Source organism: Natator depressus, chromosome 21 (assembly GCF_965152275.1).
Source record: "Natator depressus isolate rNatDep1 chromosome 21, rNatDep2.hap1, whole genome shotgun sequence".
In the NCBI taxonomy this organism is placed as follows: Eukaryota; Metazoa; Chordata; order Testudines; family Cheloniidae; genus Natator; species Natator depressus.
Genome location: NC_134254.1, coordinates 4,819,186 through 4,846,982, shown reverse-complemented (window position 1 = coordinate 4,846,982; position 27,797 = coordinate 4,819,186). Strand labels below are relative to the sequence as shown.

The following is a 27,797-nucleotide window of genomic DNA, read 5'->3' as shown; positions in this document are numbered from 1 at the left end:
GTTGTGAAGGCCAGTACTATAACGGGGTCCAAAAGGGAGCTAGATAGATTCATAGAAGATAGGTCCATCAATGGCTATTAGCCAGGATGGGCAGGAATGGTGTTCCTAACCACTGTTTTCCAGAAGCTGGGATTGGGTGACAGGGCATGGATCACTTGATGATTACCTGTTCTGTTCATTCCCTTTGGGGCACCTGCCATTGGCCACTGTCAGAGGACAGGATACTGGGCTTGATGGACTTTTGGTCTGACCCAGTATGGCCGTTCTTACGTTACGTTCTTATGTTCTGGATGAGAAGCAATGCAGAAGCACAGTTTTGTATAATTTTTATTCTCTCCATCTCCGGGGCCCTGGGTTGTGCACTCTGCAGAGCCTACACACCCAGGATTGAAGGACCGCACAGCTCACTTGCATTCTAAGCATCCTCCTCAGTACCCTGCGTTTAACTCCCCTAAAAAGAGTTTTCGCCCACATGAGAACGTTATGTCCTTGAGACGTAGAGCACAGATGCAATAACTTAGTTCATGTTTAGCTGCTGGGTGCCATTTTTTACAGGCACCTGGAGTTCAACTTTACAAGGTAGTGCTGTGGTGTATAGGGAAGATTAATTAATGTCAGTATGGCACTTTGAAGAGTTATGATTGGGACCCAGGTCCTTTTAAAAAAAATACTACAGTACATTACTGTAATCATCCAAACCACTGCAGCATACAGTAGTGATACCAGAGGACTCTGTGGTAATGGTTGTAGAATGCTATAGTGAGTGTGTGCATACACACACACCCTGAATTTTCAGAAGTGAAAGGTGATTTTGGGTGCCCAACTTGAGACACATTACAAGGCCTTGATTTTCATAGGGTGGGTGCACAGCTGTTTCTAAAAATCAGGCTCCTCTAAAGAGTCTCAGGTCAGACACCCAAAAATCACTAATTACTTTTGAATATTTAGCCCCCTCTCCCCCCCCCTTTTTTTTTTAAAGGGATACACTGGCAATGGGTACTTCATACATATTTTGAAGTAAATAAATTAATAAGAGATTCTGCTGCTGGGCTTAGAAAACACTTGATAGTGACTTCAGAAAGTTCATGGTCTTCCCAGAGGGAAAAGTGCTGAAGTGATTCTGGTTCCAGGATCCCTAAACAGATGAGGCTTCTGTGTAGGCTTCTGTGCAAAGCCTCAGGAATTCCCTGTCAGAAGATTTCTACAGGATGAGTGTAGGGCTGTCATCTGTTCTGGTTTTCCCAGGAAATCAGTAAGGGTGCTCAGTATGCATTGCCAGCTGTCCAGTTTTATGGGGTCGGGATCATCCCAGAAATGTCCTGTTTTATGTACCTCAGAGGTGGCAACCCTAGCTGATTGGTTCATTCAACATTTTGAGCCCCTTTTGTACCAACCTGTGTGTTGCAATAGAATATGGCAGCATTCTTTAAAGTGCCGCCTTGTTAGCATCAGAGGACCTACAACAGAGGTGGGCAAACTACGGCCCGCAGGCCGCACCCGGCCCATGGGACCGTCCTGCCCAGCCCTTGAGCTCCCGGCTGGGGAGACTAGCCCCCGGCCCCTCCCCCGCTGTTCCCCTTCCCCGCAGTGACGCCGCCGCATGGGCAGTGCAGCTTGCGCCCGCCCACCTCCCAGGCTTTCCAATAAGCCAGTCCTGCCGCTCTGAGTGGCATGGTAAGGGGACGGGGAGCCGTTGGATAAGGGGCAGGAGGTCCCAGGAGGCAGTCAGGGGACAGGGAGCGGTTGGATGGGGCGGAGGTTCGGGGGTGGGGGGCGGTCAGGGGATGGGGAGCAGGGGGCAGTTTGATAGGAGTGGTAGTCCCGGGGGGGCAGTCAGGGAACAAGGAGCGGGGGGGGTTGGATGGGTCAGGGATTCTGAGGGGGGCAGTCAGGGGGCAGGAAGTGGGAGGGGGCGGATAGGGTGCAGGGGCCAGGCTGTTCGGGGAGGCACAGCCTTCCCTACCCGGCCCTCCATACAGTTTCACAACCCCGATGTGGCCCTCGGGCCAAAATGTTTGCCCACCCCTGACCTACAAGGCACCATTGGGAGGTATATTATTCCTCATGTAACAGGGACATGAATCAGTGCTTAGATCAGAATCTGTTTAGAGCACAAAAACAATCTGATTAGTACAGACAGTGAAAGATCCCCTGTTTCTCCCCAAAACAGATACAGCCTAGCAAGCCTCCTCCACACATTGACTGACCTCTGACCACCTCTAGGGAACAAAGGGGTTGATCTCTACAGCCCATTGGTGTCCGTCTCCTCTGACCGCCAGCCAGGATGCCCATTAAAGTGGCATAGTGTTGATAGCTGGACTGAAACCATCTTATTTATAGTTGGTCACCAAATGCCCCTGAGATAGTAATAGTTTTCAGTTACCACCAACCTGGACTGGATTTGAACTATCAGTGAAAGACTACTTTATCCTAGCCCACGAAGCCATCCAGTCTCCCATGCTTAACTAGCTTAAAGCATTTACCTTAGTTAGATCAGACGTTGGATGTTGGAGGAGCTTTTCTATTGCATCTGCATCTGCAGTTTTCAAAACAGAAAGGTTGTGACACGAATGCCAACAAGTCAATACCTCCAGTTTATATCAGTATTGAAGAGACAAAGGACAAGCTGTGAACTCCCCATTCATTCTGCAGGAAATGCTGTGACTCAATATAAGCCAAATAAATCTTTAGTTAAACTCACTTAATAGAGAAAGGAGAAGAACAGTTACAGAGCTGATATGTTCTCTGAGAATTCTGCTTTCTAGTCTGTGCTTTAGTGTTAGTTTTTCGAGCACATGTTCATATAACCCCCAGCTCTGCCTCCACAAACAAGTCATACATCCTCACGGTCCACCAACTGTTAACTTCCCTCTTTCCCACAGAAGCCCCCGCTTTCCTTCCTATCCCCCATACACAGACCCAGTGGTCACAACAAAATCCAGAGACATTGGTTCCACTAACCTTTACTGCCAGCCTGAATGAGCAGCATGCAGAAGGGATCCACCTCAGATTTGGCGAATTCAATGTGGCATGGCGGAGAAGAGACGAGATTGTCGCGTGCGGCTGTGTCACAAATCACCATACCTAAATTTGCTCCCTTTGTCTTTACAAAATTATTCTGCAAAATTCCCAGAAAGAAAGAGTTATTAAAAGAAACTGGACAAATCCACAAATGGTCTCCCTCAATGACATCTAAAACATATCACTAGCTTGTGTTATTATCATCACTTATATTGCAATAGTGCCTGCAGCCTTCTTACCAGATCTGGACCCCATTGTGCTAGGCATTGTACAAACATATAGCCAACACCAGTCTAACATCAGCTCAAACTGGGAAGCAGTCTGATCCAACAAACTGAGCAATGGACTGGGAGCCAGGGACCACAATCACCAATTCTTCCTCTTCCACCAACTTATGTGACCTTGAATGAGAAATTTCACTTCTCTTGTGCCTGTTCTCCCATCTGCCAAATGGGAATTTTGATACTTACTCACCTCACAGAACAATTTTATGCTTGTAAAATAAATTTTAAATATTAACGAAATTTTAAAATTTTATTTTTACCAAGCCTAAATTTGGGGTCTAAGGTGCTTAGGTGTGTCCCTTTAAATCTCAGAATGAGAAAGAAGCCAAGGGAGGCTTTATTGTTCTGAAATTGCAGGCACTATCTGCCCCATTGTCATCAACTAGGAGAAGAGGGAAACAACAAAGAAAGACTGGCCTTCCTGTTTAGGAAATGTGTTTAGTATTTCTGATGGGTTGTTGATCAAAAACGGAGCAAAGAATAAAATCGTCTCACTTTTAGCATTAAAACGACACTTCTACTTAAAAACAATAGTGACTCTTGGGTGGCGGAAGGGAAAAATGGATTGCAGCTTTTTCCTCCTCTTGGCCAACTTGAACACCAAACAGGATGGACCTTCTCCTGAAACCTGTGTACACACATACTCTGGATTGGGATCAGGGCTGGACTTTACTAAAACTGGGTCACCATTTCTTAAAATATTCTATCTTGGAGGGGGCTGGACAGCTCAGAGTGGCTGCTCAGCACTTTCTAAAATCAGGCCCCTCTGATGTGTGTCACACTGGGTACCCAAAAAATGGAGAGGCCCAAAAATCACTAGGCCAGTGGTTCTGAAACATTTTCTGTGCATGGCCCCATTTTTACCTATATTGCTTCCCGCAACCCCAAACAGCATGGAGGATGCCTTTTAAAAACGGTGTCTTCCATGCAGCATGAGCTTGCATACACCAGAGGTGGATTATGGTGTTGTGGGGTCCTGGGCCAGAGCAAGTGGGCTCCTCCTTCCACCTGCAGTCTCCCTAACCCCCCTGCCCCCGTGACTCCTGCCAGGGAAATGGGGTTAAGGCATGGGGTCTTGCTCCCCACCCCCGCAGCGCTCCTGCCAGGAAGCAGGGTTGGGGTGTAGGGGTTTGCCCCGCTCTGCCCGCCCGGCAACTCCGCTCCCTGGCAGGAGCACAGGCAGGCCGAGCGGGGCAAACCCCTGAACCCCAACCCCGGTCCCCGGCAGGAGTGCCGGGCAGGTGGAGTGGGTCCAGGCACAAGGGCACCCATTTTTCTGGGGCCCCTGCTTCCAGATGGCCAGGGCTCCTGGGCACAGGCCCCACTGGCCCAGTGGCTAATCTGCCACTAGCATGCACATACATGTGCAGGGTCATGCTGCATGGAAAGCTCCATTGTGTAGAGCAAAATAGTGTCCTTCATGCAGTGTGAACTTGCACATAAGGTATATGTGATGTCATGCTGTGTGGAGGACACCATTTTGTAAAATGCACACTTTGAATTGCCACAACCACATTTACTGATGGAGAAACCCACAGTTTTGGAACTGTTGCACCAGTCACTTTTAGAAAACATTGGCCTAGCTAAGCACCAAACGATAGAAAACCTCCCAGTCACACCAGTAAAACCATTTATACTGGCTTGTTGTGAAAACAGAAGGTTTAAAACAACCAGTTAGTACTATTTCCATATACAGTAGTTTGTTTTGGGGTTGGGGGACTGAGATGGGAGGAAAGACCTGTGTGTATTTACTTTTGTCTGCTGTGGAAAGAATGCTTGAGAGTGTTAGAGTTTCCTTTGCATTTAACAGAGACAGACATCAGATTATTGCATGCATGCCTTGGGAAAGGCCAGCAGGAAAAAGGAGAAATGACTCAGCCTCCTCTATCTACTCTCCTCTCAGACAGTTATCTGGTTTCCAGGTTCAGCAGCTAACCCAGCTTGGAGATCAAATAGTTTTTTCCATGCAATCATTAGTTAAGGTGGAGGCATGAGGAGAGAGCCACCATGGGATAAGGGTATCTGGAAAAGCCATTGTTAAAATTGGGGTGGTTTAAAGCATTTCATATTTGGGGATTCCAAGTGTACAAGCAGTCAGATGCGACTTGCAGGAGTAGCTGGAATCCAAGGGCAGAGGACCTGTGTCAAACATACTCAGTGATTTGCCCAAGGTCACATGGGAAGTCTGTAGCAGATGCAGGAATTGAACCCTGAGTCCCAGTCCAGTGCCTTAACTTCAATACCATGCTCTAAAATTTATTTTTATTATTTAATTTTAATTTTTTTAGATTTTCCAGCATTTCAGTCATTCCCAAGGGTGAGCACAATTAACAGGACTCATTTACTAACTTACCTTTAACTGAATACACCCAATTTCTTGGACAGTGAATCTTCACCAGAATATAGAAATATACAAAACCTCACATCTGACAATGCTGTCTGTTTACTGCATCCGATGAAGTGAGCTGTTGCTCACGAAAGCTTATGCTCAAATAAATTGGTTAGTCTCTAAGGTGCCACAAGTACTCCTTTTCTTTTTGCCCACTAGATGGCATCTGTGTTTGTGGTCACTCACTCCCATACCTTTCAACATGAATTGTTGCTAAAATACTTTCAGCATGAATATAAACAGGCAGAAATGCCAGTTAATAGGTAATTTACAAGGAAAAGTCAATAGAATAAGAATCTAGCTCCCCCCTCCACAGTGATCTCAGTGTGGCTGGCTAATGGAGGTAAAGTTATTCACTGTAATTTCACACCAGTCGGCAGTCCCACAAGATTCTTTACCATCTAGCATTTTTCTCAGGTCTTCACCTGCTGCACAGTGAGTTTATTCCCCTGCAACTTCACCTTAGCTGATCCTTCCCCATTCATCTCATCTTAGTTTTACAAACAAATAGTTGCGCTAACAGTTTCCAGCTGGACAAGTTCAAACAGACCTGGGTTACCCTTCAAAGCCATTGAACTGGGGCAGTGAGGCCCAGGTTCCACTGTGTCCCCCTTGACTGACCCAATTTCCTCTCCATGCCAGCTGGCAGTAAGGGAAGAGGAGGATGGTGAGGCAGAGGAGATAATGTGTGCAGGACTGGAGTAGGTGTGTGTGTTTGTGAATAATGATTTCCTGTTAAACAGGAGGAGACAAAAGAAGTTGAGGTGGCCCCAGGTTGCACCATGATGGAGAAGGACGTGATTGAATTCCTCCTGGTGACTCTTGTTGTTGTCTCTGCTGTGCTTAGTCAGCAGCAAGCAGTTTGCACTCCCCGTGCCATGGGAACGGAGCACAAGCCATAAATACAACACTAACACGCCAGGCACCATCAGCTTTGCTGGCCCCTTGTGGCTGCAAGGGGCCTTGCTGGCCCCTTGACATGATAGAAAGAACCTGCCCCCAAGACCTCACACTGTTCCCATGCGGCTTTAAAACAAGGGGCCACTCTGCCCACCTGCATAGTTGCTACTTACACATGTGTCGGGCTCATGGAGATGCAAGCAGATCACTCTGGGCTTCTTCACATGTTTAATATTCTGGCAAGCGATGGTGTAGGGCTAGAAAGTAAAACAAAATACTGCTGCATTTGTAAATTGCGTAGGTACAGAGAGACAGGTCAGGACACATGGCTGCATCCCTTAGGCAAGTCTTTGAAGCTCCTAGATAACAGGCGTCTTTCTATTTCTGTATTCAAAATGGTTGGGATTATGATCCTCAAGCTCCACTGATTCCCAAACCCTGTTTTATCAAGGAGTTTTCCAGGCTACATCCTGTAATTACACTGCAGAAGATGGAGTGGGCAGGCAGTCTCTACAGAGCTGTTCTCTATATGGCCTGCATGTATCCAGGTTTCCTGCATCCTGGCCCCTAGGTACAGCCTAACTGCACTCGCTCTGCCGTCTGCAGCCTTTACTTAGATTCAGCCCATTATGATTCACATCCTTAGGGTGAGGTTGTTTGCTCTGCTCCCCAGCTGGTTGCTAGTCCTTAAAAACTCTGCAAAGAAAGGTTCCAATTCCACCTCTCTGGCAATTCTAGCCCTATAACATCTATTGCCAAAATAGTCCTATTGAACCTATCCTATGTAGCCTGCTTGTCTCAAGTTGAAAAGCGTCACTGTGGTCGTAGACATGCCTTCTGAAAAGCTGTTTTAATGGCAAACCTCACTGTATCAGGAAGGCAGGACAGAGCAAGCGGGAACAGACTGAACTGCAGCAGGGAAGATGTAGCCAAAGGACATGAGATCACCATGGCTGGAGATACTCCAGACTAAGCTAGAAATCCATCTATCCGGGATGGTTTGAGGAGAGTGAGAACAATTCTGCAGCAATATCAGAGGCAGCCCACTAGAGGTTCCTTGCAGCCCAAAGAAATCTAGGATATGCAGTACCCTACAAGCCGTTCCGCTAGAAATGTGTTTGTATCAGTTGCGGAATCCCTTACAACACACTCGTCAATCCGAGAAGTGTGCTTTTTTCAAATGATCTGCCATATCCAGGCATTCTGGCAAGGGGTCCCATGAAAGACAGTGCCAACCGGTAACTCCTGGCAATTCTCTAATGCCTTCAGGGGGTCTCAGAACCATAAATGAATATAGCCTCACAGCACCCGAGGGATAGGGCAGTCTCATTATCCCCATTTCACAGAGAGGGGGAAGTGACCTGCCCAGTGTCACAAAGGGAGTTTTTGGGAGGGCCGGGAACAGAATCGAAGTCTCCTGACTCCCAGTCCTGTGCTCCAGCTACAAGGCTGTCCCGTACGTGTGCAGCACTGGATCTGGTTTAACACAGCATGGTATGAACAAACCACAGATTCTGAATAAAGTCTTCAGGAACAACATGCTCACCGTGATTCATCAAATGCATAGTCAAGCACTTCCTCCTACCTCCACGGTGCTACTAGGCGGGGGTCCTGTGGCAGCTGAGTGGGAAGTTTGCTTTGTGAGGACAGTAGTGGCTGTCGAAACCATTTCCAAAGTTGTGGCTCGTGCTGTCGTACTGAAAGGAGCCTGTGATGTGTTCGGCTGCGAATCGGGAGATGTGTTCACTGACACTGACTGGTCTGACACATGCATGTGTGTTTGGGTGGGTCCTGTGGAAGTCACAGGGCTGGTGTCTTCAGTCATTTTGGTCGTTTCAGCAGTACTTTCTTTTCCTGCATAGAAAAAAATAGGAGCATGCTTAAGGCCTCTCGAATCAAAGCTTGTCATTGTAGCGACGGAACTGCAATATTGGTTTGCCGTAGCCAGTGGTACTAGAATGTATTATTGGCTGTAGAAAACACAGACATTAGATTTGCTTTGTAGTTACCTAACTGTTACATGCACTTATAAGCTGCTTACAATAGGCTAATATTCTGTGTGTATTCTACAAATGTGTAAAGCTGCTATTGCCTGGCTCACGCCCCAACACTGACCTCCCCAGTGCCACCCCTGCCTTCTCACTGGACTCAGAGCCCTCAAACAAATAGATCTGTTGATTTAAAAAAAAAAAAAAGTATGTGTCTCTTTTTAAGATCCTTCAGCTTGAATCCCCTCAAGCCCAGGCTTATAGCAGAAAGGCAGACATCTTACATTTAAAGATGCTATATGCAGAACTCAGAAAGGAAATGCAGAGACATGTGAGATAACCAGGGCATCTGATCATTATAGTTTAGCCTGCCTGCCATCCCAGATCTAGTGATGAGACTGCTTCTCCTAAGCAATCACTTTAAAGCAAAGATGGGTTCAAGCTGCAAGTTTTGGATCTGAATCCACACTTCTCTAAAGAACAGAGGTAGAAGCAGAGTCTGGAATACAGAAGTATTTCAGTACCCAGGGGACAAGTTGGGGTTCACATCCGTGGTTCCGTACTGGACTCATTTCTAAAATATCATTTTGGTTTGACCATGAGTTAAAAGCCCATTTCAATGAGACAACCTGTTCTAAATCATCCTTTGGGTGCCTGCTTAAAGTTTCACTTTCACATCTTGTAAATTCAGTCACTAAAGCACATCAGCAAATGGAAATTGCAGAGAGCATGGAGAATAATTAGCAAGTCCAAATCAATTTCCCATACCTTCTGGTGCTGGTGAAATATTTGTACGCTCCAAGGAGATCATCGTTTCTGTGAGAGCGACAGTTGTCGTTGCTGGTGTTAGACTGGCAATAGTAGCATTCATTGCTGAAGGTGAGGTAGTGGCTGGTGAACTGTGGTTATTTTCACTAGAAACTTTATTGTCTGGGGGGAAAAGGAGTGTTAATTTGTAGCTAAAAAGCACAATATGGCATCTGTTCTTAAGAGCTGCAGACTGACAGGACTCTGATATTTCAGTCACATGCAACATGAGAGTCCCTTTCTGAGAAGAAATATGTATGATTTTTGCAATGTTTCTTTTGTTTGTTTTTACAAGGGGTTGGGTTTGATTGCTTCTTCCCCTTTTCTGTTTGAAGGCTTCTGATCCTTCGGCTGTCCTGTTGGTACTGACTGTCCTTTTGACACTCGGATCCTGGGCAGCAGAGGAGGGAGGTTTAAGGGCCCCCCCCCCATCCCACACACATACACACTGTCCTCTAGCCTTCAGGAAAGGGTGGCAGACTCATAGACTTTAAGGCCAGAAGGGACCATCATGATCATCTAGTCTGACTGCCTGCACATTGCAGGCCACAGAACCTCGCTTACCCAGTCCTGTAATAGACCCCTAACCTCTGGCTGAGTTACTGACGTCTTCAAATCGTGGTTTAAAGATTTAATGTTACAGAGAATCCACCATTTACACTCTTTTAAACCTGCAAGTGACCCGTGCCCCATGCTGCAGAGGAAGGCGAAACCTGCCAGGGCCTCTGCCAATCTGACCCAGGGGAAAATTCTTTCCCGACCCCAAGCATGGCGGTCAGTTAGACCCTGATCATGTGGGCAAGACCCAGCAGCCTGACAAACCTGGGAAAGAATTCTCTGTAGTAACTCAGAGCACTCCCAATCTAGTGTCCCATCGCTGGCCATTGGAAATATTTGTTACTAGCAAGTTGCAGATCGGCTACATGCCATTGTAGGCAGTCCCATCATACCATACATACTCTCCATGAATTTATCAAGATCAGTCTTGAAGCCAGAACTTCACTCCTCTGATGGTTAGAAACCTTTGTCTAATTTCAAGTCTAAGTTTATTGATGGCCAGCTTATATCCCTAAACCATTCCCTTCCACAATAGGATCACTGTACCAGGACTGTCCTGGAGATTGACCACCCCTGAGTAGCCCCATGCCACCTTGAGGAAAAGGCAGAGCTCTCTCTGGTATCCTCTATTATTTAGCTTTGGAAAAGTTTATTACATTCTCTAAAGGGGAGAAAAGGGATTTTTAATAGTTCTTTTCACAAGCAGACAGTTTTTTCCTTGCCAAAAAAGCTGAACAGCCTTATAATTCATATGGAAGAAATTCAGAGACCAGACAATCGAACTGGGGCATATCAAAGGCTCAAATGTTAATCTAGTTTCTGTTTGCAACTCTAAACAAGAATGGAGCAGCAACTGGACATGATGGTCCTGGTCCTACATTAAGCCCCTGGGAATACAGGAGTCCAGCTGTGCAGAGCTCAGAGCAGGACTGGATTGTACACTGGCCTAAATTAATAGGTTTGGGAGGAAAGATTCAGCATTTCAAAAAGACCACTTGTGTGCTATAGGAAAAAGAAATGGAAATTTCAAATATATTCACCTTATTGCAGGCAGAAACTCTTTCAGGGCCTGATCCAAAGCCCGGTGAAGTCAATAGAAACATTCCCATAGGCTTTGAATCAAGTTCTTGTTGACTAGAGATGTTGCATCTCTTTGAGGCAAAATGGAACATTTAGAGAATCATCAGATATTCTCATTTAAAAGTTTGTATATTTCCTAGTAATCACATGATGTGAGATAAATATGCCACCTTTGACTTTGCTTATGTGATATTTGAAGCAAGCCTTAAACATCGTTGAAGGCTTTTTCCCTCCTGTTATTCATGCTTTTTTATTCCTCTCTGGAAACCTATTTCTGTTTTCCACAAACTGGTTCAATACCTACTTCACATTCTGTGTGTTTTTAGATTCTTGTAAAAAATACATTGGTTGTCGCATTAGTTTCTATCCAGTAGTGACTGAACTCTAAAACGTGGAAGATAAATTATTTCACCATTATTCATTTTTTCAGAACCTAACAGAGATGATATTAAGTTCTTTATCAGCTGCTGAGCATTCTAGCCCTGACCCAGCAAAACACTTAAACTTGTCCTTAATTTTAAGCATGTACGTAAGTCCCATTGAAGTCATGCTTATGTACATGCTTAAAAGGTCAACAAATGCTTACTGTTGTTCTAAAGGGGAATATTTTCCTGAACTGGAGCCTTAATGCTTTGCTGGATTGGGCCCAGAATGCTCAGTCCCTGGGAAAATTGGGCCCTAAATTACTTTACGGGATTGATTACAGAAACGGGCTTAATCCATGCTGTTGTCAAGCTAAATATACAGGAAATATTTTACAATCCAGATTAGGTAACAGACCCTTTAAGAAAGAAAAGTGACCCTTGTCTCATAATTCATTAGATTAAAATTGCCAGCTGTTGATCCTGGAAATTCTGAAATCTGAGTACAGGGTTATGTTATGAAATATAATTTTGTTTGTATGCGCACGCATGGGAGAAATATTGGAATGCTGAGGAGTTGCCAGCTACACAAGCAAAACACACGATGAGGTAGATTCACAAGACCATGTTGAGATGTCTCTGGCAAAGGTTTGGGAGCATTTCAAACCTCCACGATTCATGCCTCATGTGAAATCCTTCATAATCTTGCACAACATACAGTCAGTATTGAGAAAAACTGGAAGGATTTTGTCATGAGACAATGAAATGATTGGAAGAGCATGTAAAGAAGGGAGAGAAATTCATTGCAAATAAGAATGATGCAAATGTTACAAGGAACCCACTACAAGACAGGCTTCAGGGGCAGGTCACTCCAGCCAGGGATAGTTTCACAGACCCTACAGCTATTTAGCCAAACAAAAAATGAGCCAGAAAGCTGGGTGAGGAGAGAGAGAATCTCAGATCTTCATCACATTCTGACATGGGTACGAGTGCCAGGCTCATGTCTCTGTGAGAGTGCATCTACTTCTTGGCCCTGCCACAGGAAATGAGGGGAGTTAACCTGATGGGAGTCGTTTTTCACAGTGTTCCCAAGGGAGGGAAGGTGTGCCAAGCATGCTACAACTCAGACTGAGGCAGTGGCATCCTCAGTACTATATTTAGGCTTAGATTTAAAATAGCAACATGAGAAACGTACCCTAACAGACAAGAAAAAAATCCCAGCGGCTAATAGCACTCAGGGGCCCCAGTCAGGAATCAGGGCTCCATGGTGGTAGGCACTGTACACAAATAGTAAAATGACAGTCACTGACCCAAAGACCTTACAGTGTAAGTAAGGGACTCACTCTGGAACAGGACTGCTATCCTACTCAGGGATAGGAACCATATTTCAGGTAGGTCTTGCTAAAATAATGAAAAGATTGATGTATGTGATGCCTTTCATTATAGGATGGAGTAGGATTGACTGGTTAGGACGGGGTAGGCAACCTCTGGCATGTGTGCCAAAGGCGGCATGCTAGCTGATTTTCAGTGGCACTCACACTGCCCAGGTCCGGGCCACCGGTCCGGGGGGGCTCTGCATTTTAATTTAATTTTAAATGATGCTTCTTAAACATTTTAAAAACCTTATTTACTTTACATACAACAATAGTTTAGTTTTATATTAAAGACTTATAGAAAGAGACCGTCTAAAAAGGTTAAAATGTATCACTGGCACCTGAAACCTTAAATTAGAGGGAATAAATGAAGACTCGGCACACCCCTTCTGAAAGGTTGCCGACCCCTGGGTTAGAACATAAAAGAGCAGGTGAAGTGGGATTCAGTCCCCACCTTGAGGGCGTATCTGATGGCGAACTGACACTACACTCAGTCATAGGTAAAAGGCAGAGAAGAATTTTGAGGCCAATGTAAAACTTTCCATGGAAACCCAGAGAGAATTCTGCATAACGGGAGATAGTATAGGAGGGCCTTACTACAGACTCCTGAGAATAGGTTTAGTACATACATTCATAGATTCCAAGGCCAGAAGGGACCGCTGTGATCATCTAATCTGACCTCCTGTATAACACAAGCCAGACAACTCCCCCAAAATAATTCCTAGAGCAGAGCTTTTAGAAGAAACATCCAATCGTGACAATTAAAAAATGGTCAGTGATGGAGAATCCATCACAAACCCTGGTAAATTATTCCAATGGTTAACTACTCTCACTGTTAAAAATTTACACTTTATTTCCAGTCTGAGTTTGTCTAGCTTCAACTTCCAGCCATTGGATCATGTTATACCTTCCTCTGCTAGACTGAAGACCCCATTATTATATATTTGTTCCCCATGTAGGTTCTCATAGACTGGACTCAAGTCACCCCTTCTCTTTGCTAAATAGATTGAGCTCTTTGAGTTTCTCTCTATACGGCAGGTTTTCCAATCCTTTAATCATTCTTGTGGCTCTTCTCTAAATCTTCTCCAATTTAACAACATCCTTCTTGTTTTGAGGGTACCAGAAATTGACACAGTATCCTAGCAGTGGTCACATCAGTGCCAAATTTAGAGGTAAAATAACCTCTCTACTTCTACTAGAGATTCCCCTGTTTATGCATCTCAGGATTGCATTAGCTCTCTTGGCCACAGTGTCACACTGGGAGTTCAAGTTCAGCTGATTAGCCACGTAAAATATGACAGAATTCACCCAGCAGCACATTCCAGGGAGAAATCAAATATTCCATTTTAATAATCAGTTGGTGTATCCTAAACATAAAAAAATACTCAACTGCCATGTCAGGATGGATAAAGGGTCCATCTAGTCTGCTATTCTGTCTCCAGTCAAGGCTTGATGGTTCAGAGGAAGGGATAAACCCATAAAATATAGCTAATTATGCAATACACATGGTAGTGTTCAGCATTAAACACAAACAATCAATTCTATGAGAGTAGCTTCAGAGTGCAGCTCCCCATCTTTGAGCTTCACTGACCTTTGGTTCATTACTGAAGTTCAATTCAGGCAAAGTCCTGCAGTTCAAGACTGAAAGAACATTGCCATTAAAGGCAGTATTGTTTGTATAGGGACTGCATGATTTGGCCTCACACGTTTAGCCAAACTGATCTGTTAGAGTTAAAATAAAAAAAAGGGGGGCGGAGGGTGAGAAAACCTGGATTTGTGCTGGAAATGGCCCAACTTGATGATCACTTTAGATAAGCTATTACCAGCAGGAGAGTGGGGTGGGAGGAGGTATTGTTTCATGGTCTCTGTGTATATAATGTCTTCTGCAGTTTCCACAGTATGCATCCGATGAAGTGAGCTGTAGCTCACGAAAGCTCATGCTCAAATAAATTGGTTAGTCTCTAAGGTGCCACAAGTACTCCTTTTCTTTTTGCGAATACAGACTAACACGGCTGTTACTCTGAAATAAAATTCAAGGCCCTCATGCGGCAAAGAAACCATTGAACCCATGTTCAATAAAGCTGCAGGATTGGAGCTTAAGTGTCTATGGATTTACTGCAACTCTGTGTCCTCCTTGAAGAAAACATTCAGGCTACATTCCATGTCATCAACAACATAGAGGAAACTCCCTGCGACCCCGCACACTGTCAGATATTTCATACACAGTTCATAGTCATAGGGGCGGCATTAACATCTGAACGCTTTATGTACCTTTTCCTCCTAATGCCTATGATCAGAATTTCCTTCGTGTTGGCAATGGTTAGAATGAGGTAACTGTGAAGTCTATCCTCCATCTGTACCCCGCAAAAGAGAGTGAGTACACACAGTGTTAACAGGCAGACCACAGAACAGCTGCACACTCTCTCTTAACCCCTTGCTGGCAGTGAAGAGGACCCCTGCTTTATTCATCTGGAGCAGCAAAAAGCACCTGATACACACAGATTGTACCAAGTCAGCTGGTTGCATCTCCAAGGTGCTTTCTCAAGTGCTTTGCTTGTGCTAATATCGCAATATTAAATTTAAATATTAGTCCATACAAGGCCTGAAAAGGTTTGTGTCATTTTAAAGATCTTCGCAGGAAGGGGAAGTTTTTCATAAAGAAGAAGAGTTATTTATGTGTAGATCTTATCCCAACCCGTTATGTTCTCAAGAAAACTTATATCCTGCATTCTTACTTGTCTTCCAGTTAAGAAGTAAGCATAGATGACAATAAGAAATGCGAGAGGCATTTATTAGAAAACATAATATTGTGAATGTTAGTGTTAAAGAAATAAGCCAAGCTGCCATCCCTGGATGAAAGTCTTTAGAACAGATACAGCCTGGAAACTGGCAGTGCAAGCTTTCTTCATATACAACATGCCTCAGACTTGCTCTGGAATGACTCCATCTAACAGCGAGAAGGAAATTCAGTCTCCATGGCCCATTCTATGATTATCCTGTCTACAAGCCTGGGGCCAGATTTTCCAAAGAGCTCATCTCCTGTTTACTCACCAGAACAAGTAGCCAGATTTTCAGGAAAGGTCATCATGCGGCATGTGCATTGGGTGCTGAGCACTTTTGAAAGTCTAGCCCAATGGAAGCCAACTGTGACATTCATTTTTCTGTATCCCACTACCAGCCTCTAAACTAACCACTCCCCCATGAAATGCACTTCCATGACACCTTAAAAGTAGAGATGGGACTGAATTGAAAAGTTCACATCCAAATCTGAATTGTTGCACTATGCAGGGGTGTTTGGATCTAGGGTTTTGGTTTTGGCCACTTTTCTTTTTAAATGAAAGAGATATTCTTTCCAGGAAGGAGCCCAATTCAAAAGAGTCAAATCACTGAGTTTTCCAGATAACAAATCACAACCAGGAGGCATGATTTCATGCCTGGAATAATAATTAACGTATTGCTAAATCTCTCCTTTTCACACGGCTTTGTGTTTACATGGACATCAGCAGGAAACTTTACCTCATTAGAATGACATAATGCCATTTACTTGACCTCCCAAAATGCCATAACTACCCAGACAAACACCTTTGAACTTTTCCAGATGTTTATAAAAATACAAGAGCTGTTTGGCCAAAATCTTTGCACCAACATGTATCATAAAACAAGGACTGGATCTTCCTCCACCTTAATTTGCCTTTGGATTTGCTCAGTTTTATTACAAAGACTCCTTTTCTCCCCTCACCTCTCCAGCACATGCAACCATTTTAATACAAGAAGTATCAAAGTGTTTTGCAGCTGTAGGACTAAAAAAATCTCTAACAATGCAGATGGAAACTGGGATACCTCTCCTAAGTGGCATTTGGCTAAAAACCTCAATCATTTATTGCACAGCACATTCTTATTAATTTTGAAAAACTTGTGCGAATTTTATTAAGGACTTGAGAATTAAAGCCAAATGAAACTTTAAGCATAAAGCAATCAAAGTCTAGTAAGGCCAGCAGGGAAGGGAGTGATTACTCAGTCCCAGTGTGAGAATTCACCTCCAAATTAGTTGTAGGGGACACAATTTCACAAATATTTATTTTATTCACCTTTTTACTACCCTACAACAAAAAAGAGTATCCACCCATTACTTTGGACATCCTTGACAATCTGATAAAACTAATTAATAAACAGACCTGGCACTTATCCCAGATCAAATCAAATAACCCAGCAACACCATAAACACAACAAAAATTAATTGACTTACCTTCATCATCCATACCTGAGCTCTGCACCAGTGCTACCCAACCCTACCCAATACCCATCTCCTTACAGTAAAGGAACAGACTCAGATCGACACGGGGCAGTCTCAGTAGTTTGTATCCCATTTTGTAGTATAAGGCAATTAAATACAGGGTTTTCGTCCTCTCATCTGCATCTTCACAATGACTAACGTACAACCTGTGGAAGTAGCTGCCTCTTCTATGATGGCAGTACTAATTAGCCTTTATATAATACACCTCGTCTTCAAATCACTTGACAATCATTTTGTCAAATTCATCTCTGCTTTAATACTTTTGACTTCAATTAACTAATTTATCCTTACAAAAACCTTGCAGGGTAGGTATTAGCCCAATTTTACAGATAGACAAACCGAGGCAGAGCTTAAATAACACACAGCTAAAGCCACAAGGGCAGAACCAAAATGAGCACTTAGGAGTTCCTGGTCCTTTAAGGGTACATCTACACCTCAATTCAACAGCCCCTTAGCTTGAGCCCCGTGAGCCTGAGTCAGCTGGCATGGCCCAGCCGTGGGCTTTTAATTGCAGTGTAGACATACTCTAAGACTATACTTCTGCAGTCAAAGTGTACAGGTACAGTAGGTGCATTGGGTGTCAGTAGGCTGTGATTCAGGACCGGGTGTGTTGGTCGGAATGGGGAAGCAGTGGAGAAAGAAGGCAGAACAGAACTACAACAGTGTGAGCCAGGTTTCAGTGTTTGCCTTTCATTAAGCCAACAGCTGCAATTAGCAGCACCTTTTGGGACTCTGAGCTACAGTTACTCACGAAGCTCTAGTTTTAGTCCTCTCCAGCCATGTGGCAGGAATTCAAGCGGGTGGAGCTCCCTTTGCTCTGGAAATATCTAATAAAATCCGCCCTCCCTTTTTTTCCGCTTTTCCACACAGCCTCAGACAGGATATGGGTGTGGATCTGCAGTCACGAATGACACAAAGGAAAGGGCAAACAGAATGTGGGAAGGAGGAGGGTTAACAACTCAAACCATTACATCACTGCAGTCAGCTGTGAGTGGAGTCACCCAATCAACACTTAACCCTGCTCAGTCAGGGCCAGTAAAGAGGGATTTTGCTTTGTCTTGTAGCCTGACTTAAGTTGGCTCTTAGATAAGCCACTGACCTCAGGAGCCCGATTTCTCAGGCAGCTTCTATGATGCTTGTGGCTTGTATACTTATAATAATCAGCCTTCTAGAAGAAGTTGAACCTGAATTACAGTTCCTCCTTGGCCTCACCAATTTTCAGCACTTAAACTGCTTTATTTTGCGGGATCTTGGTAAAAGGATATGTACTTGAGGATGATCACATGCAGAAACAGGTTGACATATGAAGCATAGAGATGCAGCACCACACTCATAGGTACAAACACATATTGTTTGCATGAGGTACAAATACATGCAGGGTCTTGCACTAGTGCACCATCTACAAGTTTTAATACATTCACTAATAGGACAATTCACTGCACTGTCCACCAATAGTGCAAACTTTCTAGCATATATACGTCGTCATTCTTCCTGTTAATATTGTAGCCATGTAAAAATTACCTAGAGCTAAATCTTGGCATACAGAAACATTCCTAAATGTCAAAGGTTTGGTTTGGGTTTGATTCAAGTCCCAGGCAAAAGTCTTTATTTTAAACTAACAGGTTTGCCCATCTCTAGTGATTCAGCACTGTATTGTGATCTCCTGATCTACCCATTTGATGGTGTAACTGGAATGTACAAACCAAAGTAACCCCCCGCCCCCATCATGTTTAAAACGCACATATCTCAGTTGTTTTTAGCACTTCAGAATAAACCAGAAAGGCCAAGTAGATATTGTGGACAAATATTTCCCACTTAGAAGCTTTCACTCAGAAAGATCCCAAGGTATAATGCAAGTTATATTTACATACAGCACCGGCTGAAATGCAACAGTTCCTGGGATGCACAGCACCCTTGTACACCGTTATGGGGAAGGGACATTTTGACTTCTGACTCTAAGGCTACGTCTACACTACAGCCGGAATCGATGCTCTGAGATCGATCCACTGGTAGTCGATTTAGTGCATCTAGTGAAGACCCGCCAAATCGACAGCAGATCACTCTCCAGTTGGCCCCTGTACTCTACCCCGACGAGAAGAGTAAGATAAGTCAATGGGAGAATTTCTCCTGTAGACCCTATGGTAACCCGACCGAAGGTACGTCGACTCCAGCTACGTTATTCATGTAGGTCGACTTACCATGGTAGGGTAGACATAGCCTTAGGCAAACGCTCAAATGAGAGGATAGATGGTTTTGTGGGGACTCAGGAGAAAAGGGTTCTATTCCTACCTCTGCCACGGGCCTACTCTGTGACCATGGGCGAATCACTTTGGGATTAATTTTCAAAAGTGCTCAGACAGTGTGGTTCAAAGGTTTTAAAACTCCATGGGCTGACATGGTGCTGGGAATGCATCCAACAAGTTAAGCTATGAAATGTAGCCCAGCTGCCGACAATCAGCTCACAATAGTATTACTTAGCTCTTATATAGTGCTTTTCATGCATAAACGTCACACACTTTGCAAAAAGGTATCATTATCCCCATTTTACAAATAGGGAATCTGAACATGAAGGTGAAATAACTTGCTCAAGGTAACAAAACAGGTTAATGGCAGAGCCAGGAATAGAACCCTAAGTACAATATCTAAAATGTATGAAAAGTAGTTCTTGGAAAGGCTATAAATTGTTATAGGAATAAATCTAAATTATAGTTTAACATTTACCCTGAACCTATTCTAATCTTACTTCAGAGTCTGAAAAGATGGGTCAACAAATTTTCCTTTGGAACAGCATAAAGCTGCTCTGTTTTCACTTACTATATGTCAATGGGAAAGAGGGAATTCTTAGCTTGCTATATAAGCCAATTTGTACATAGCTCTTGAAAGGCATCCTTCTATTGTCTAGCACGGAAGTGGAGAAATGTTGCTGAGAAACAAGATTAAAAGCCAAGGGAGAGATCAGCAAGGAAATTGCTTAGGAGATGTTTGCATTAAAGTTGTGCATCTGAGCTGGGTCGTGACCCCAAGAGGTGCTGAACACCTATGGCTCAGAGGTTAGTGTCAAGTTGCAGGTCCTCAGCACTATGCAAGGACCTACACTTAACTATGACGTGACAGACAAATTGTTCCTTCCTTAATGAATGTGAGTTTAAACAAGTTGGGGACAATCCTATTCCAGCACCATAGCAGACCAGGAAACAAGGTGATGGAACATCTTCTAGTGGAATAAGCACCTTCACATCACTACAGCACCTATCAAAGGTGTGTCTTTCTCTCTCCCGTTAATCAACCTAGGTACTTATCTGGCCCATTGGAACAACATCAGTTCTGCATTATGTGCACATAGGCGCAAGAGCGTGCTCAGCTGTAAATGCACAATTGAAGTTACAGTGTTCTTATTCTAAAGAATATGTGAATTGTTTCACTCTCAGTTGATGATTTCATAGATATTATGGTACCAAATCTCAATTCTCTCTCTTTGGTAAAGATCCTGCTGCAATGCACGAAGAGATAAGAAACTAGTAATAACTAGTCTGTGGTGCTGGGCAAGACAGAGAGGGTCTCTAGAGTTACTATCCATTTCCAGGGAAGAGAGATTCGCTTAACTGTGGACTATAGGTGACTTGGCTAGAGGCTGCCTGGCACTGACCCCTAGAGACCCTTTGCTGACTGATCCATGGTACACAATAGAGTGGTTTTGGAGAGTTCTGTCAGTGCATCTGGGCATAAACTTTTCACATGGTTTGTGATTTTATTGCAACGCTAGAACTTGGGCAAATTTCACTGAGAGGTTGGGCAAGTTTGGAATGGGCTCGGGCCTGAATCTCAGGTAGAAAAAGTGAAACTGGATGAGTTTGACCCCAAGCCGGGTGTTCTGGGATTTGTTCAATCCCCAAAATGAAATTAAAACTTGATGGGTTCTTGTGGCACCTTAGAGACTAACCAATTTATTTGAGCATAAGCTTTCGTGAGCTACAGCTCACTTCATCGGATGCATACTGTGGAAAGTGTAGAAGATCTTTTTATACACACAAAGCATGAAAAAATACCTCCCCCCACCCCACTCTCCTGCTGGTAATAGCTTATCTAAAGTGATCACTCTCCTTACAATGTGTATGATAATCAAGGTGGGCCATTTCCAGCACAAATCCAGGGTTTAACAAGAACATCTGGGGGGGGGGGTAGGAAAAAACAAGGGGAAATAGGTTACCTTGCATAATGACTAAGCCACTCCCAGTCTCTATTCAAGCCTAAGTTAATTGTATCCAATTTGAAAATGAATTCCAATTCAGCAGTCTCTCGCTGGAGTCTGGATTTGAACTTTTTTTGTTGTAATATTGCAACTTTCATGTCTGTAATCGCGTGACCAGAGAGATTGAAGTGTTCTCCGACTGGTTTATGAATGTTATAATTCTTGACATCTGATTTGTGTCCATTTATTCTTTTACGTAGAGACTGTCCAGTTTGACCAATGTACATGGCAGAGGGGCATTGCTGGCACATGATGGCATATATCACATTGGTGGATGTGCAGGTGAACGAGCCTCTGATAGTGTGGCTGATGTTATTAGGCCCTGTGATGATGTCCCCTGAATAGATATGTGGGCACAGTTGGCAACGGGCTTTGTTGCAAGGATAGGTTCCTGGGTTAGTGGTTCTGTTGTATCGTAATTGGTTGCTGGTGAGTATTTGCTTCAAGTTGGGGGGCTGTCTGTAGGCAAGGACTGGCCTGTCTCCCAAGATTTGTGAGAGTGTTGGGTCATCCTCCAGGATAGGTTGTAGATCCTTAATAATGCGTTGGAGGGGTTATAGTTGGGGGCTGAAGGTGACGGCTAGTGGCGTTCTGTTATTTTCTTTGTTAGGCCTGTCCTGTAGTAGGTGACTTCTGCAAATAACAGGAGAGTGGGTTTGTTTGTGTGTGTGTGTGTGTGGGGGGAGAAAACCTGGATTTGTGCTGGAAATGGCCCAACTTGATTATCATACACATTGTAAGGAGAGTGATCACTTTAGATAAGCTATTACCAGCAGGAGAGTGGGGTGGGGAGAGGTATTTTTTCATGCTTTGTGTGTATAAAAAGATCTTCTACACTTTCCACAGTATGCATCCGATGAAGTGAGCTGTAGCTCACGAAAGCCTATGCTCAAATAAATTGGTTAATCTCTAAGGTGCCACAAGTACTCCTTTTCTTTTTGCGAATACAGACTAACACGGCTGTTACTCTGAAACTTGATGGGTTCTGTGATACTCTGCACGCCACGCCCTAGTAATATGATTATGATATAATTATGTGGCATCTTATACAACGTATGCCTTGTAAGGTGGTATTCTAAAAGTCTTGATCTCTTGAACATTAATATCCTGTTGGATTGTATGTGTTATCACTGTACGTGAAGTTCTAGAGTTTTGCTATGTATGTGTTACTGAAAGATGTTGTGAAGTTGAAAACACCCATAGCTAGCCTTTCAGGTACAACAATGAAGAAGCTAGACAGTGCTAATGGCCCATCAGCAAAGACAATTGACCGTGGAAAAGGTTTGTCCTCAACAGGAACATTTCAGCCATGAGTAATGGATGCTATGACTCAACAAGGCATGCAACCAGACCACATAAAACTGAACTCCATTTTGGTACTTGTATTTTTCCACAAGCTGGGCTGGGAATTTAGCTTGGAACAAAGGGTTCCCACCGTATGGAAAAACTATATAAGGTGGGGAGTGACATCACTTCTTGGCTTCACTCTCCACACAAGAGAACTCCTGGAAACATCTAAGGATCTAAGGATCAAAGACTGAACTGGGGAAAGTGCTGGTCCCAGACTAATGGGATTTCTAGCCTGTGTATGGAAATTTGGTGGACTGCTTGTATCATCAGTCAGGGTGAGAGATTGCTAATTCAAATTGCTTATCTATCTAGTATATTAGGCTTAGTTTGCATTTTTGTTTATTTGATAGATAATCTGCTTTGATCTGTTTGATATCACTTATAAATCACTTTTAATCTATCTTTCTGTAGTTAATAAACTTGTTTTATGTTTTATCTTAACCAGTGTGTCTTTAAGTGAAGTGTCTGGGAAAATCTCAGCTTGATTAACACAGGCTGGTTTTGCATATCTTTCCCATATCAAGGGGGAAGTGAACTATATTAATGAACTTGCATTTCACAGATTCCTGTGCAATGCAAACTCATTCTGGGTTTATACTCCAGCAGGGGTGCGAGCCTGGGGAGCTGGGAAATTGTTGTGCTCCCTTATGAATCTATGAGAGGCTTAGGAAGGTATTCAGGTAACTCAGTTGGGTGTATGGTGCCACCTGCTGTCATTTTGGGTGATAGCAGGACCTGGAGAGGCTGGCTGAATCACCAGCAGAGCAGTGTGAGAGAGAGATCAGCACAGCTACACTGTTAGGGGGCACAATGGTTCCAGCAGCTCCCAGACTGCATCCCGGGGGTAACAACCTGTCACAGATTCCCAGACCTTTATCTCCTCCTGACCAAAAAGGTTTGTTTGTATGAATCCCTGCAAATGACCATATTTTGCACAGCACCTGCTATAAGTCTTCCTGAATGAAAATAAGGCCTTAGGAGCAGCTTATTGTGAATAGAAGGGCTAAAAAAGGAGGAAGGGAGAACAACTTGTAGAATTAAGAGATGTGCAATAGAGCCTCCGCTTAGATGCTTGAAAATTGATAGCCAACACCACTTCCTTTGCAGTACCTGGTTTTTAATATCATGACACTGAGTTTATATATTCTTCTAGTTTGTGGACACCTGAAAAAGCTGACACCTGAAAAAGCTCATGTACTAGAAGCCACCAAAAAGGCAGCATTGTCTATGGACTAAGGTAAGTAACTAGGATATAGAACTCCTGGGTTCTGTTTTCACCTGTATAACTGATTCACTGTGGAACCTTGAGACATGTCACCTAGGGACTTATTTTCACAGGTGCTAGGCACTCTCAGCTGCAACAGAAGTTAACGAGAAACGCAGGTACTCAGAACCTCTAAAAATCATGCCCTTAATTTTAAAAATGCTTTATTTTACCCTTACATGGAATGGAAATAATACTTCTCTACCTCACTGGGGTGTTCAGAAACTTACAGACTTGAAGGCCAGAAGGCACCATCATCTAGTCTGATCTCTGGCCATAGAATCTTACACCCCTATTCTTGTAGTAGTGGGCCCACAGTCACTGGCTGAGTCACTGAAGCCCTCAAATCTTGATTTAAAGACTTCATATTACAGAGAATCCACCCTTTACTCTAGTTTGAAATCAGCAAGTGACCCATGCCCCATGTTGCAGAGGAAGGCAAACCACCCCCAGGGTCTCTGTTAATCTGATTTGGGGAAAAAGTCCTTCTTGACCCCAAATATGACCATCAGTATGTAGGCAAGACCAACCAGCCAGACATGTGGGAAACTAATTAACTGTGTGCAAAGCATTGCAATATGCTGTACAAGTGCAGAGTATTGGCTTGGTTAATGAAAGGTATCACATTTTACAGTATGTGCATTTTCTCTCAAAGTCCATTACAGGTACAAAATAAAAAAATATCACCCCCCACCCTCCCAAACCCTATCACGTGATAATTTTGCCTTTACCTTTTTTCATCTCACAAGTGACTCAGATTTCTAATGCCAGACAAATGCTGTTGCACAAAAGCCTTGCTTACCACAGACCTCAGTCATACAATGCTGAAACACACTTTAAAGGCTTCTTCGTACTGCGCTTTCTGTAAGTGCCTATTAGAGGGTGAGATGAAATGGCTCAGATGAACAATTCTGTGGCCTGTGTTGTGCAGGAGGTCAGACTAGATGATCATAATGGTCCCTTCTGACCTAAATATCTATGAATCTATGAATACGTCATGCCAGCTTGATAGAGGCATGAACTTGATCCTTTTTGAAATATTAGCAATGAAACAAGAGACAGAAGAGCACAATGTAACTGCTTATTTAAGAGGATCGACTATCTCACATTTCATGGATAAAGGGGAAAATAAAGTAGGTTGGATACCTACAGGGTCTTGGATGTTATTCTAATACAGCATATAGAATATTCAGACAAAAAAGTCCCCTTAAAATTTATTACACCAATCTTCATTAGTATTAAGATTCTTGGTTTTAGATTAAATACATGAAAATCTAATCAAAAAGTTAAATATTGCTTAAACAAAAACTAAAGCCCAACAAACAAAACACCCTACACAAAACAAAAAACCTACAGACCAAAAATCCTTAGAATTTCTCTCTTTCCCACCCCACCCGCCCTCGTGCTGAGTGTTCGGAAGAAATTGTGGAATTAAGGTGGGTGGAGGATTCCCCATAGTCACAGGGAGTTCATCTGAGGAAGCAAAGGTTTTTTTTGGAAGTGGGCAGATTTTTTATACCACCAGGTGTTTTGGTTACACTTGTTTTTTAAATAAGTGTTTAATTCCTATAAAATTATCACCACAAATTAGAAATCTCTGTCCTTTTAGGCTAATGCAGAGCAACAAATGATACATATTCATTAGAGGTACTCCGTACATTTACGTCTTCCTTATAACATGGTTTCTAATGGGATGCTTTCATATCTTGGTTCCCAACTCTGCTTAAAGCTGTAATAATTCCTGTTCAGAACACTCATTTTTGACTGTTTTGGAGAAGCTGGATTGGGGAAGTGTCCTTCCTCTGCCTATAATGTCCTCAATATAATGCTCTCCACGTAAGTCTGCTCCAATTTTATTGAACATACATTATATTACACTTATAGTACACTCACTCTTTTCCCTACCCTGCTATCCAAGGAGCAGTAGTACAGAGAGGTATTTCCCTGTGCATTATCCACCCCCCCCCCCATTTTGTGCTTAATGCATTTAGTAGCCATAAATGTAGCCTTTTTATGTTTAATACTCACCCATCAAGCTCAGGACATAGAACATTGTCCAGAAAAGCTGCTTCCTCTTCGTTGCTTTTAAACTCCCCTGTAACAACATCCCTGCTGATTACTTACAAGCAAAACTGGATATTACTTTAGTACTCTTGGGTTTTTAAGCTCTGCGGCAGCTCTGTCGAGACTGTGTGTGGCTCCCCTTTAGTTCAAATCGTTGAGACCAGTAACATGTGCGGTGGAATTCCCTTGCACGGGTTATGCTTGTGGTTCCAAATTATGAGATGGAGTTTGTCCAAAGCTTGATCTAGCTTTAAATAGTTCATAGCAATCTCACTATCACATTGTTAACTTTTTCCCCTCCCCTATATCCTTTTTTTTTTTTTTTTTTAACATGACACATGCTTAACTCTTTCATGGAAGCTGGTTCCTTTCACTTTAAAAATGGAGAGACGTACAATTTGCATTACACTGAAAGTGAGCATAATATGGTTTGTGTAGTTTTACCCTCAATTAATATGACTTAAAAGCAGTATAAAAATGTGAAATTACACATCCACCCACACCCACCCCGTATGGTAGTATTGCAGGAACTTTTAGAATCTGGGATTTTTTGAGTAATTAAATTAAGAATGAACCAGGGGCCAAACCCACCACTGACTGAAATAAGAAGAATGCCGTTTACTTCAATCAGGAATTCACTTAGGCCAGCAGTGAACATGGTCCACAGATGAAAGGGCTTTGAAACTTATGGTCAGTATTGGGACTGAGTAACTGATAGATAAAAACAAGTTCTAAAGCCTTGGAGGGAGGCCTAGAAGGAACCTCCTGCAGCTCACTTCTATTGATAACAAATGCAGCTAAAGGTGCAAATTGGTAAATTCTAAAGGCCAAATATTTGGTTTTTGCTGGTACCCTAATGAGACCCAGGGACAAGTCATTTCTAGCAAGAATGATTTAACACAGTCAGGGAAAAGGATGTCTTACATCAGTCAAGTTAATCCCCTCCTTACTCCTTTCAATTCAGATGGAGGGCAGGTTGCTTTTTCCTGCCCATTTTCTCTGTTGCCTATTCTTCTCTGTTTAGCTTTTATTTTCCTTTCCTTCACAGCAAAAAATAACCTTAGAACAAGAGACCTCCCATTTTTCAAAATAAGGGTTACATCTTAACAGAGAATCTCACAGACACCTTCCTTCCCAGTCATGATTGCGCTGCACCCCCTACAGCACCACTCACCTACCTGTCTGTGGTAACTAGTTCTACTTCGGAAGAAATTTAGCATTAGGAAAGTATTTACTGTACTTTTAGCTGCCTTGATGAATTTTAGTAGGTGGAAGAATGAGAGTCACCACCTTTTGACCAACACACTCTCTCAGTGGATCAACAACACACACACACCAGATGAGTTTGGGAACTTTGTTCTGAGAATATACAATCCATAAGCTTGACAGGCTGCTCTCATAGTCATCCTGTGGATGGTGAACTCGACTGAAGCCACAAACCTGAGTTCTGGTCCTAGCTATGTCACTAACGTTTTGATCTTCACTAAGTCACTTAAACTCTGACTCAGTTTCCTCACCTGTAAACTGACAATAACAATTCACTCTGTTTGTAAGGAACTTTGAGATCCTCAGGTAAAAAACCACTCCGTAAGTGCTATATATTGTTCTGACGTCACATTGGTGCGAATCAAAAGTAAATCTATCAGAATCAATGGAGCAGACTGAGGCACTAGACCCTAGAGCGCAATTTGGAGATTTGTCAAGATTTGTAAAGGTACAAATTGTTCCTTTAATATTATAAATCTTAACAATATAAGAAAAAAACTACTGTTGCCTGGCTTTTCTATTTGTGGGTGTGCAAACAACAACTTTAA

At 43.2% G+C, this 27,797-nt stretch overlaps 1 protein-coding gene across 1 annotated transcript in view; it reads right to left on the bottom strand.

The window, feature by feature from the left end:
• Positions 1–26,247, bottom strand: part of CD34 (CD34 molecule) — a 31,468-nt gene extending 5,221 nt beyond the window's left edge. The window contains exons 1-6 of the mRNA XM_074936062.1: positions 25,948–26,247; positions 9,351–9,512; positions 8,180–8,448; positions 6,768–6,851; positions 2,962–3,118; positions 2,484–2,536 (exon numbers count right to left, since the gene is read on the bottom strand). Coding sequence (XP_074792163.1) covers positions 2,484–2,536; positions 2,962–3,118; positions 6,768–6,851; positions 8,180–8,448; positions 9,351–9,512; positions 25,948–26,026 — 804 coding nt within the window. The 5' untranslated portion in view covers positions 26,027–26,247. The remainder of the gene's footprint in view (positions 1–2,483; positions 2,537–2,961; positions 3,119–6,767; positions 6,852–8,179; positions 8,449–9,350; positions 9,513–25,947) is intronic.
• Between the last annotated feature and the right edge of the window lie 1,550 nt (positions 26,248–27,797).